Raw genomic sequence first — 12,776 nt, 5'->3', positions numbered from 1 at the left:
AAGAGAACACATATTGCAGTTACTCCGATAAGGAGCAGAAGGATCATATGATGTGTTCACATTGCAGAGCCTGGGGGAGTAAAGAGAACCTGTACTGTGTGCAGGAAAAGCAGCGTGTGTTGTACTGACAGTCACTCGCACACTCGCCCCCCTCCCTTAGCACACTGGTCACATGACCCAGGAGGAGGGGCAGGGCTGTGTATATAGGATGGAAGGGCGGACACTGTACAATGTTCCTTAGGAAGCTTCTAACACGGCTGGGAGTCACGACAAGACTGGCAGATAACACAACTATGAGTTCCGGTGAGTGCAACATGTAAGAGGCCAGGGTGGGGATGTAATGGGGGGGGCAGAAGAATGAATATTAGCTCCAGTGAGTGCAACGTGTAGGTGGCCAGGGTGGGATATCTAATGGGGGCCTTTAGAATGAATATGAGCTCCAGTGAGTGCAACATGTAGGTGGCCAGGGTGGGATATATAATGGCGGGCAGTAGAATGAATATGAGCTCCCGTGAGTGCAACATGTAGATGGCCAGGGCGGGATATATAATGGCGGGCAGTAGAATGAATATGAGCTCCCGTGAGTGCAACATGTAGATGGCCAGGGCGGGATATATAATGGCGGGCAGTAGAATGAATATGAGCTCCCGTGAGTGCAACATGTAGATGGCCAGGGCGGGATATATAATGGCGGGCAGTAGAATGAATATGAGCTCCCGTGAGTGCAACATGTAGATGGCCAGGGCGGGATATATAATGGCGGGCAGTAGAATGAATATGAGCTCCCGTGAGTGCAACATGTAGATGGCCAGGGCGGGATATATAATGGCGGGCAGTAGAATGAATATGAGCTCCCGTGAGTGCAACATGTAGATGGCCAGGGCGGGATATATAATGGCGGGCAGTAGAATGAATATGAGCTCCCGTGAGTGCAACATGTAGATGGCCAGGGCGGGATATATAATGGCGGGCAGTAGAATGAATATGAGCTCCCGTGAGTGCAACATGTAGATGGCCAGGGCGGGATATATAATGGCGGGCAGTAGAATGAATATGAGCTCCCGTGAGTGCAACATGTAGATGGCCAGGGCGGGATATATAATGGCGGGCAGTAGAATGAATATGAGCTCCCGTGAGTGCAACATGTAGATGGCCAGGGCGGGATATATAATGGCGGGCAGTAGAATGAATATGAGCTCCCGTGAGTGCAACATGTAGATGGCCAGGGCGGGATATATAATGGCGGGCAGTAGAATGAATATGAGCTCCCGTGAGTGCAACATGTAGATGGCCAGGGCGGGATATATAATGGCGGGCAGTAGAATGAATATGAGCTCCCGTGAGTGCAACATGTAGATGGCCAGGGCGGGATATATAATGGCGGGCAGTAGAATGAATATGAGCTCCCGTGAGTGCAACATGTAGATGGCCAGGGCGGGATATATAATGGCGGGCAGTAGAATGAATATGAGCTCCCGTGAGTGCAACATGTAGATGGCCAGGGCGGGATATATAATGGCGGGCAGTAGAATGAATATGAGCTCCCGTGAGTGCAACATGTAGATGGCCAGGGCGGGATATATAATGGCGGGCAGTAGAATGAATATGAGCTCCCGTGAGTGCAACATGTAGGTGGCCAGGGTGGGATATATAATGGGGGGGGGTGTAATGGGGGGGGCAGAAGAATGAATATGAGCTCCGGTGAGTGCAACGTATGTAGGTGGCCGGGATGTGGTCTAATGGGAGGTATAAATATGCGGGTCCCTGAACCCATAACAACTGCTTTTTCTCCATATCCATATTTTTCTCCATATCGTATACTGGCACCCAATTACGGGAGTTCTCACTAAGCATCCAATGATGCCCCAACTGACCACCAATTTCTGAACTTATCATTACATAACTAACCTTGGAGGAGAAGAGCTCAAACATTGGCAGATATTTTCCAGCATGCTGGCCAACCTTGCATGCACTGCTGGTCCTTCTGTATTACTCTAAGTTCCCTGCAGGGGGCATGTGAGTATTCAGTAGCCTCCGGTGGAGGATATCGAGGGGCCTACAGAGGATGGTATCCAGGGCCCCACATAGGACAGTATCCAGGTGGCGAAAGAAGTTGGTATCCAGGGCCCCACGGAGGACAGTATTTAGGGGGCCCGTACAGGACGTTATTCAGAGACCCACAGAGGAGCATATCCATGGCCCCACAGAGGATGATATCCAGGGGCACATACAAGAAAACCATATATTCCCAGTTTTAACAACTTTTCCCCTTCCAAATGCAGCAGAGATCATACATTCCTATCACAGATCTCCCGCGTGCGGGTAAATTATTTCAACCAATACTAAAGCACAAATCTGTGCCGAGAAGACATTTGGCAGCACATATGTATGTGTTTCCATGTGTGTATGTACATGTATGTATTTCACGTGAGTATGTACATGTATGTATTTCACGTGTGTATGTACATGTATGTATTTCACGTGTGTATGTACATGTATGTAAGTGCTCCCTACTTTCCCCATAGAACTATATGTCTTCTTGTATATGGGGCGTCAGATCGCTCTGTTCGATCCAGTAACTATGGCGCTCGGCTTTCCTGCACATTCACGTTTTTGCTGCAACTTCTCATAGTCGGGATATCAACCAATCAGAGTCCTTATAGCACAACCAAAATTCTAATTGTCCATACCAGCAAGCCCCGCCCCCTGAAGTTCCCTGGGAGGACTGTTGTGTCTTGAGGGTGCTCATTAATGACAGTCAGTGTGATTCAGCACATTCCTGAGTCCCCTATAGACCAGCTAGTGTAACCCGGCTGAATGCCGGCTGTGAGATCCAATGTCGGAGAAGCGAGTTGTTATCACAGATATCCTTTCAATGGCCAATAGTTACCCAAATTTCTTTGCACCTTTGTTGTAAGAACCCCAAATCCACAATCTCAGAAAAGTAGATTATTACATGCAATCAATAAAACAAGGATTGTACATAGAACAATATCAGACCTCTGAAAAGTACAAGCATGCATATGTACTCAGTACTTGGTTTGGGCCCCTTTTGCAGCAATTACTGCAATTACTTTTGCACAATATTCTAATTATTCGAGTTTCACCTGTAGTACTTCTATGCACTGCCCACCTAGGGGGTATTCAATATAAACATTGAGAAATGGCTTCTGTGCACAAGGCTAGGGCCCTCCTTACCATCTTGTCTTGATTTGTATTGTGATTGTAATGTCTTCCCTATATTGTACAGCGCTGCGCAAACTGTTGGTGCCATATAAATCCTGTATAATAATAATGATAATGTCCTGTATTACTAGTGACTGCTTGCGTGGTTGTAAACTCTCTGGTAATCTGTATGAAATTGCATTGTGAGGCTGCTGAATACAAGCAGATTAGTTTCCGCATCTACAAACTCTTGTATCTGCCGCACAAGGATCTGTGTGTACCGTTGTCTAAGGCCCCATTCACACCTGACCGTTTTGTAGCGCGTCCTACGCTCGATGAACGCTCTACAAAACGGTCAAAAAAATAAATAGCATTGTAGTCAATGGTATCGTTCCCACCTGTCCATATTTCCGCCCGTCCCGAACGCACTACAAAACGGCCCACGCATGAAAAGGTCCCGGAGCGTTTTTTGCTGCGTATTGGTCCGTTTTGTAGGGCGTTTTCCATTTGTATACTGCCAAGTAGCCTTTGGAATCGCGCGACAGCCGGGCGACTTTTTTACCGCGAATCGTGGTAAAAAAACCGCGTGACGGTCGCGCGGCAGACGCGCATATTACAATACGCATAGGTGTGAATGGGGCCTTACAGATGAATCAGCTGACATACTGCAGGTGATGGCAAAGCAAATTTCAGCTCATTCCTGATAGGGCAGATCAAATTCGCTCAGCGGGTGGCACTGGCGGCCGGCTCCCCGAAGGATCAAGGCAGAAAATTGTCAGCAAAACAGCACCTGTGTCCAATCAGATACTGGCACTGTTCAGGTATTTTGACAGCTGGCCGGTCCAACTGTCAACTTCAATAGCCGCGGCAGGTTGCTGTCTCCATCCACGCTGTTTATTGTGAATGGAGGTATCTGCCCACAAGGATTTGCTTGTGTATGGCTGACAAACTGCAGGTGGGGGCAAGCATCCCATAGGGCTAGTTCACACCAGCCACAGTGCGATTCCGGTCCGATTCTGGCCGGAGAGCACTGGATCGCATTGCAGCCGGCTCACTTTGTTGTGGGGCGGCAGCATTTTTTCTGACCGCACCGCAGGCATTGATGTGCCATGCGTTCCTGTGCGGCCGGAGGGCGTGGCAACGGTGCCATTGAGTTTAATGCACCGCCATGCCCTCCGGCCGCACGGGAACGCATGGCACATCAATGCTTGCGGTCCGGTCAGAAAAAATGCTGCCGCCCCACAACAAAGTGAGCCGGCCGCAATGCGATCCAGTGCGTTCTAGCCGGAATCGGGCCGGAAAGCACTGTGGCTGGTGTGAACTAGCCCTTAAGCTGGGTATACTGGCAGAAAATTTCCTCTGATTGTTGATGAACCAGACAAAATGTAGCGGGTGGCCCTGACGGCTGGCTCCCGCCCCACATCCTTTCAAAATGAAATGCTACAGGCCAAAAATTGTCAGCTGACAACACCTACATCCATTCAGATGCAAGCTCTGGTCAAACATTTTGACAGTCAGCAGGACTGACTGTCAAAATACAATAGCCGCCAGTCCATGCTGCTTACCGTGGGCATGGATGGAGGAATCTGTTAGATTTTTTTTCGAGCTGAATGAAAAAAAAACTAAGTGTATACCCACGTGTCTGTCGTACGTATGTGGGCAGTGGGAAAAGTGATAACGCAAGGATTCTAGCTCACAGGATAGCTGGAGGAATCACAGAAGCGAGTGGGATTCACTTGGCTGCTCTGCAGCCCTTAGAGTTCACCAGATCGTATGCAAGATTTCTATCTGCCTTTGTGTGTCCAGCCAACTAGACTTGGGTGAGTCTCCCTCTAGTGGCCGTCAGCAGCATTGCAGGGTGTGATCATTGTTTCCCAGCACGGTTTTATTCTCCCAAGGCCCTCGCCCTAGTTACTGAGAAGCTATGGGTGTGATTTCTTGACATCTACGTGCAGTAGTAAGATTTTCATGCGTGGGTGTTGTTTACAGTTGTTACCTGTGTCCAGATTGGGGAACTTGGGGTTCTCGTGTCAATTTTCCAGTTGCTGGTCGATTTCCGAGGACCTACAAGGAACGATGAACAATCGTTTATCACCAATTGTTTATTGATCAGTTCTCCAACACACACACATTTGTTTCAGTCATAAGACGAGATCAACCTCGATTAGGAGCACTCTAAGGTCCCACACGTTACTTTTATTGTGAATGGCGCCCAAACGCACATGTGCTGCAAAGTGTGGTGTCCTGTGCGTTGCGCTCTGTAATATTGCAGACAGGACCGATTTTTCACGGCGATGCACAAAAACCCATGTGCGGCAGAAGACTGCTTTGTACTGTGAAGGGACTCAATCCAAAAACAAAGGGCCTCCAATTTTCATTTAATAGAATGATCCTATCGATAAGTGTGACCAACTTTACACGTGGAAGAAATGGTCATAGAGCGCCATACATTAAGGGGTATGGTGTAGATCTGCCTGGGACGGTGGCTGCACGGGTGCTCGGGGATCTCTGACAGATAATGACCCCCTTTCCTCCCCATTCACAGGCGGTGTGATCTCATATGATGAGCTGAAGAAGCTGCTCAGTTCCGGATCCATCCACCTATTTGATGTCCGAAATCCCGAGGAGTTGAAGAGTGGAAAAATCCCAAACGCCATCAATATGCCAGGTAACATCATGTCTGCCATGGTGTCTGGGAATGTATGGTCAGGTAACATCATGTCTGCCATGGTGCCTGTGGAATGTATGGTCAGGAGACATCATGTCTGCCATGGTGTCTGTGGAATGTATGGTCAGGTGACATCATATCCGCCATGTTGTTTGTGGGATGTATGGTCAGGTAACATCATGTCCACCTTGGTGTCTGTGGAATGTATGGTCAGGAGACATCATGTCTGCCATGTTGTTTGTGGGATGTAGGGACAGGTGACGTCATGTCCACCATGTTGTCTGTGGGACGTATGTCCAGGTGATGTTATGTTCACCATATTGAATGTGGGATGTATGGTCAGGAGACACCATGTTGTCCGTGGGAAGTATGGTCTGTTGATGTCATGTTGTCTGTGAGATATATGGTCAGGAGATGTCATGTCTGCCATGTTGACTGTGGGATTTAGGTTAAGGTGACATCATGTCTGCCAGGTTGAGTGTGGGATATACGGTCCGGTGAGGCCATGTTGTCTCCTGAATGTATAGTCAGGTGACATCATGGCCGCCATGTTGTCTGTGGCATGTAGGGTCAGGTGATGTCATACCTGTTGTTCTGGCTGTGGAATCGAGGGTCAGGTGATGTCACGTCTGCCATGTTGGCTGTGGGATGTACAGCCAGGTAACATCATGTCTGTCATGTTGTCTGTGGGATGTATGGACAGGCGTCGTCATGTTGTCTGTGGTATATAAGGCCAGGTAATGTCATGTCTGTCATGTTGTCTGTGGGATGTATGGACAGGCGTCGTCATGTTGTCTGTGGTATATAAGGCCAGGTAATGTCATGTCTGTCATGTTGTCTGTGGGATGTATGGACAGACGTCGTCATGTTGTCTGTGGTATATAAGGCCAGGTAATGTCATGTTTGCCGTGTTGACTGGGATGTAGATTCAGGTGACATGTCCATGTTGAGTGTGGTATATACGGTCAGGTGAGGCCATCTTGTCTGTTGGATGTACAGTCAGGTGATGTCATGTCCTCCATGTTGTCTGTGGGATATAGGGTCCGGTTACGTCATATCTGCTGTGTTGACTGGGATGTAAGGTCAGGTGATGTTATATCTGCTGTGTTGACTGTGGGATGTAGGGTAAGGTGAGGTCATACCTGTTGTGCTTGCTGTGGGATCTAGGTTCAGGTGATGTCACGTCTGCCATGTTGGCTGTGGGATGTACAGCTAGGTAACATCATGTCCGTCATGTTGTCTGTGGGATCTAGGGTCAGGTGATGTCACGTCTGCCATGTTGGCTGTGGGATGTACAGCTAGGTAACATCATGTCCGTCATGTTGTCTGTGGGATCTAGGGTCAGGTGATGTCACGTCTGCCATGTTGGCTGTGGGATGCACAGCTAGGTAACATCATGTCCGTCATGTTGTCTGTGGGATGTAGGGTCAGGTGATGTCACGTCTGCCATGTTGGCTGTGGGATGCACAGCTAGGTAACATCATGTCCGTCATGTTGTCTGTGGGATGTAGGGTCAGGTGATGTCACGTCTGCCATGTTGGCTGTGGGATGTACAGCTAGGTAACATCATGTCCATCATGTTGTCTGTGGGATGTAGGGTCAGGTGACGTCATGTCCACCATGTTGAGTATGGGATGTACAGACAAGTGACGCCATGTTGTCTGTGGGATGTACTCTCAGGTGAGGGCATACATGTGTCACGGTTTTGGTGTCTTTCAGTGGCGGAAGTAGAAGGAGCTCTGCAGATGGACGCAGACGCATTTAAAAAGAAATATAATGTAGAGAAACCAAAAGTGGACGATGGCAACCTGATATTCCACTGCCATCTGGGCAGGAGAGGACAGCGAGCCGCCGACATCGCCGTTGGCCTGGGATACAAAAAGTGCGTATGTCATATAGTGTGTACAATGTGCGTATTGTCCCTACACGTATGTTATAATGTGAGTGAGCACAACAAACAGAGTGCACATCGTCTCCACTGCCTACACATATGTTTTACTGACTGCATACACTGCATTAGTGGTTATAAAACATATAAGCTTTTTTTTTTTTTTTTTTCTAACTCCAATTAATTGTATGTTACCAAATCACATGACCTCAAATTCCATTAAAAATACCTGTAAAAAAGTGACCAAACTTATTTATATTAAACAAACTTCAATGAACTCACATTAGTCTGAATTTAATTTCCACTCTTCAGCCTCAGTCCTAGCCCCTCATAGTCATACGACCATTGGATAGGCCTCCATCCTAGCCCCACATAGTCAGGTGATCTCCTGATGGCCTCAGTCCTAGCCCCTCATAGTCACACGCCCATTGGAAAGGCCTCAGTCCTAGTCCCACATAGTCAGGTGATCTCCTGACGGCCTCAGTCTAAGCCCCTCAGAGTCACACGACTATCGGAAAGGCCTCCATCCTAGCCCCACAAAGATGATCTCCTGACGGCCTCAGTCCTAGCCCCTCATAGTCACACGACCATCACAAAGGCCTCCATCCTAGCCACACATAGTCAGGTGATCTCGCATAGTCACATCGTCACCTAACAGCCTTAGTCCAAGCCCCACACAGTTATATCATCTCCAGTTGGCCTCAGTCTTAGCCCCAGTCACAACATTTCCTGATGGCCTCAGTTCTAACCCCAACATGTGACTAGGTGTGTTGGGCACCAGGGCTCTACTCTAGGGATGAACCGAAATTTCGGCCGCCGAAACATATCGGCCGAAAATGGCACTTATGGCAAAATGCGCTGCTCTGTGTCCCAACGGGGAGGAGAGAAACTGTCACAGGAGGCTGAGGGGTGCGGGAGGAGAGCGATGTGAGCGGCCGGCGTCTCTCCTCCCAAACCGCTCAGCCTCCTGTGACAGATTAGGAGAGTGTTGGTGTGGGGCGGAGACAGCTTGCATTGCTGTCACAGGAGGAGAGCTCAGCCTCCTGTGACAGCACGGGAGAGCGGTGGTGTGGGCGGAGACAGCTGTCAGAGGAGGCCAGGCCGGCGGTGCAGGGGAGGAGTCAGCTGTCAGAAGAGATTGAGCTCTCCTCCACGCACCGTTTACTCAGCCTCCTGTGACAGCTGATCCAGGATGGAGAGCAGATACAAACACTTAGTGATCGCTGAGTGTTTGTAAATAATTGATGACAGTATGTTTACTGTGTCCCCAATTATGAATGAATAGGAAGTGATCTACATCACCTCCTGTTCTTTCATGATTGTGGACATGGTAAACATACTATCTCCACAAGGTATGAATGAACAGGAACACTCAGTATAGAGGATTCCTGTTCATTGATAACAGAGGCTACAGAAAAAGAGATTGAGGACTCTGTGTACTCAATCTCTTTTTCTATTTTAAGAGGGACCCCTAATATTTCCCCGGAGCCCCCAACAGTTTAGTTAAAAAATAAAAATATTTAAAAGAATTTGAAAAGGTAAAAAAAAAAGGTTTCCGTTTCGGCCTGACATTTTTTTTTTCCATTTTCGGTTCTGAAAATGTCATTTCGGTGCACCTCTACTCTACTCCTTTAGCAAATCAAGGTCAATGTGTGTGGTGTGATACAATGTCCCCTCACTGCTGTCTGTCCTTCCTACAGAGCCCGGAACTACCTCGGAGCCTACAAAGAATGGGCAGAGAAGGAGGGAAAGTGATCCCCTCTCATCCACCACTATCTACCTCACGAGATGAATGAGAAGAAAATTAGCTATATAATAAATTATACTTTAGATACAATGCGGTCTCTGACTCATCCTTCACCCTCTGACTGCACACAGGCAGATCTTCCATAAACAATCAATCTGTAGATCTGGAACCTTTTTGTATCTTGCTGGCAGTACAGTGTTGTACTATGCTACTCAAAGATGGTAGAAAAGTGAGAATACAACGGATCACTTGATTTATCTCACTGAATATTTTATAGCGCAATCCTTCAAGAAGATTGATCAAAGCAGTGGAAGATGCAGCTCAACGTTTCTAAATGCAACACAATGCACTAAGGGAAATATAAGCCTCTGAGGAGGTCCCGATTTCCATACATAGATCCTTAGGTATCACTAGAGGGATCCCCAGCAGGAGGAAGGATGTCCAGATTCCTCTCTTTAGACCTTTAGTTATCATTCGAGAAATCCCAGGCAGGAGGAAGGAAGTCCCAGTTTCCCTCTATAGATCTTTATTTACCACTAGAGGGATCCCCAGGAGGTAAGGAAGGTTCAGATTCCCCTATAAAGATCTTTATTTATCACTAGGGGGATCATCAGCAGGAGGTCCTAGTTTGTCTATATAGATCTCTACTTATTGCTAGAGAGATCACTGGCAAAAAAGGAGGTCCTTATACCCCTATATAGTTCTTTAGTTATCACTAGAGGGATCCCTGGCAGGAGGAAGTATGTCATAATTCCCCTCTATAGATCATTAGTTACCACTAGGGGGATCCCTGGCAGGATGAAGGAGGTACCGATTCCCCTCTACAGGTCTAGGAGATGCCAATTCCTCTATATAGATCTTTATTATCACTAGAGGCAGGGCCGGACTGGGACTAAAAATAGGCCCGGGCATTTTAGACTGAGCAGCCCAATCACGTGACCACCAACAGGCCCCACCCCTCACAACAGGGGGCGGAGCCAAACACAGAAGCGCAATCGAGGTGCAGGGCCGGCCACTAGTAAGTACCGGAGGGCTACAGCTGACACACAAGCCTTGCTACAATATAGGAAGCTTGCTATAGAGAATATCTGTAAAAAATAAGTCAAGGCAACTGGACTTGCTGTATTTTTCTTGAAGACGTTTCACTGGTCATCCGACCAGCTTTCTCAATTCAGAAATTTCTGAATTGAGAAAGCTGGTTGGATGGCCAGTGAAACCTCTTCAAGAAAAATACAGAAAGTCCAGTTGCCTTGACTTATTTTTTACAGATATACCATGTGACCTGGATGAATGAACCTTCACAGACATATTACTATAGAGAATCGGATCTCACTGGCCCCCCAACCCCCCTGGCATTCTCTGCACTAAAGTGGCTTACACTCTAATGTCCCCCGCACAGTCACACACTATTATTATACATTTATAAAGCTCTGACATATACCGCAGTGCTGTACAGAGAAAACTGAGCCAATCACATCAGAGTGTAAGCTCCTCAGTGTACAGAGGAGCTTACACTCTAATGCAGAATACCATCAGCTATAGAGGACTAAAAATCCCTGCAAAACATTATCTCGGGCGCCCCCCCACACACTAAATTTACCCCACTCGGCTGTGGTCTCAGGTGGGCTTTGCAAGGTCTGTGGTGGGCTCTGCGGGGTCTCAGGCTGCTAAGCCCACCTGAGACCCTGCAGAGCCCACCATAGACCCCGACACAGATCCTGCAAATCCCCCCTGAGACCCGGTTGATGATTTTTACAGATCCTGCACAGCCAATATAGTGAAGTCAAAGCGCTGTGCACGCATCCTGATGATTAAGTATTTATAAAACAACTAGGGGTGCTGCCCCACTTCAGCCGGGAGAAACTGTAAAACTGGAATACAATAAAGGACAGAAGGGCGCCCAACCTAGTGCAGATTATTTTTTATTTTAAAAGACACAAAAGATAAAATTGCAATGGTACTCACAATGAAGGGTCATAAAACAGCTTGTGTGGATGTTTTGGAAGAAACAGCAGTTAAGACTGCAATCTGCCTGTGTGTCTGCAGTCTCAGGGGGCTGTGCAGGATCTGTGGTGGGCTCTGCCCACCATAGACCTCGCAGAGCCCACCACAGATCCAGCAAAGCCCCTTTGAGACGCAGGAAAGCCCCCCACAGATCCTGCAGAGCCCCCTCAGATCCTGCAGAGCCCCCTCAGATCCTGCAAAGCTCACCAAAGGGTATTGTATTGATTCCTAGCGGAATGTAAACATATCACATATCATTACATGCGGAGTGTAGTTGTTTACATGCAACTTTTGTCACCTGATCGTTAACTTAGGTGACAGCTGCCATTTGTAAATGCCAAATTATGGATTTCTGTTGCAGGAAAACGCAAGTTCCTGAAGCAGAAATCCCTAATTGCACCCAAAATAAAGGTGTGAATGCAGCCTAATACACTTCTACTCCCCAAACTCCCTCCCCCCAGTAAAAAAATACAACCCCTGTACATATATATATATATACATACACACACACAACCCCAGTCCGTGCCGTCCCCCCTCTCCCCCAGACCTTACCAATCATTTCTTCACAATGCTTTCGGCCAGTGTTCACTGAAAGAGCGCTGGCCGAAAGGATCCGAGTGCCGGCGCAGATTCAGGTACACGGTCTGCATCCGACAGAGATGAAGACCATGTACGCAGTTGCGATCGTTCTGTAGCTGCAGCGGCCTGGAGGAGAGAGCGAGCTGACAGGACGGGTCGCAGCAGTGGGGACCTCAGCACTGCCTGCCACGATCCTCCAGCGCCCTCTAGTGTCTACTGTGTGGTAGTGCCGGCTCTGCTCGCTAACACACAGTAGACACTGCTCTGCACAGAGCCAGCCATCGGGCATAGCGGACCGGCCCGAACACAATCAGGTTGATTGTGTCCGGCCCGGCCCACCGGGCAAGTCCCCGGTTTGCCCTATGGCCAGTCCGGCCCTGACTAGAGGCATCATCAGCAGAAGGTCCCAGTTCTCCTATATAGATTTGTATTCATCACTAGATTGATCCCTGGCAAGAGGAAGGAGGCCATGATTCCCCTACATAGATCTTTAGTTATCATTTGAGGGATCATCAGCAGGAGGTCCAAGTTCACTTTTATAGATCTCTATTTATCTCAACGACAAAAGGAAGGAGGTCCTTATACCCCTTATATAGTTCTTCAGTTATTATTATTATTACATAGTATTTATATAGCGCCAACAGTTTGCACAGCGCTTTACAATATAAGGAAGACATTACAGTTACAATACAATTCAAGACAAGATGGTAAGGAGGGCCCTGCCC

At 47.9% G+C, this 12,776-nt stretch overlaps 1 protein-coding gene across 1 annotated transcript; it reads left to right on the top strand.

Moving 5' to 3' along the window:
• Positions 1 to 202: 202 nt before the first annotated feature.
• On the top strand, positions 203 to 9,558 carry TSTD1 (thiosulfate sulfurtransferase like domain containing 1). The gene is made up of 4 exons (XM_018565240.1): positions 203 to 301; positions 5,712 to 5,833; positions 7,553 to 7,715; positions 9,422 to 9,558. The coding sequence occupies exons 1-4, from the start codon at positions 231 to 233 to the stop codon at positions 9,474 to 9,476; spliced, it is 411 nt and encodes a 136-aa protein (XP_018420742.1). The 5' UTR covers positions 203 to 230; the 3' UTR covers positions 9,477 to 9,558.
• The last annotated feature ends 3,218 nt before the right edge of the window (positions 9,559 to 12,776 follow it).

The sequence above is a fragment of the Nanorana parkeri genome, unplaced genomic scaffold, assembly GCF_000935625.1.
Source record: "Nanorana parkeri isolate BGI_ZX_2015 unplaced genomic scaffold, ASM93562v1 scaffold823, whole genome shotgun sequence".
Classification (NCBI taxonomy): Eukaryota; Metazoa; Chordata; class Amphibia; order Anura; family Dicroglossidae; genus Nanorana; species Nanorana parkeri.
The sequence above is the reverse complement of the archived record's forward strand: the minus strand, read 5'-3'. Positions and strand labels throughout refer to the sequence as shown.

Bases quoted from the DNA above. Each gene is read 5' to 3' on its own strand.
- TSTD1 (XM_018565240.1), top strand. From the start codon at position 231: ATGTTCCTTAGGAAGCTTCTAACACGGCTGGGAGTCACGACAAGACTG. The intron at 302-5,711 runs CGGTGAGTGCAA...CCCATTCACAGG, and splicing joins GATAACACAACTATGAGTTC to CGGTGTGATCTCATATGATG. The intron at 7,716-9,421 runs GTGCGTATGTCA...TCCTTCCTACAG, and splicing joins GTTGGCCTGGGATACAAAAA to AGCCCGGAACTACCTCGGAG.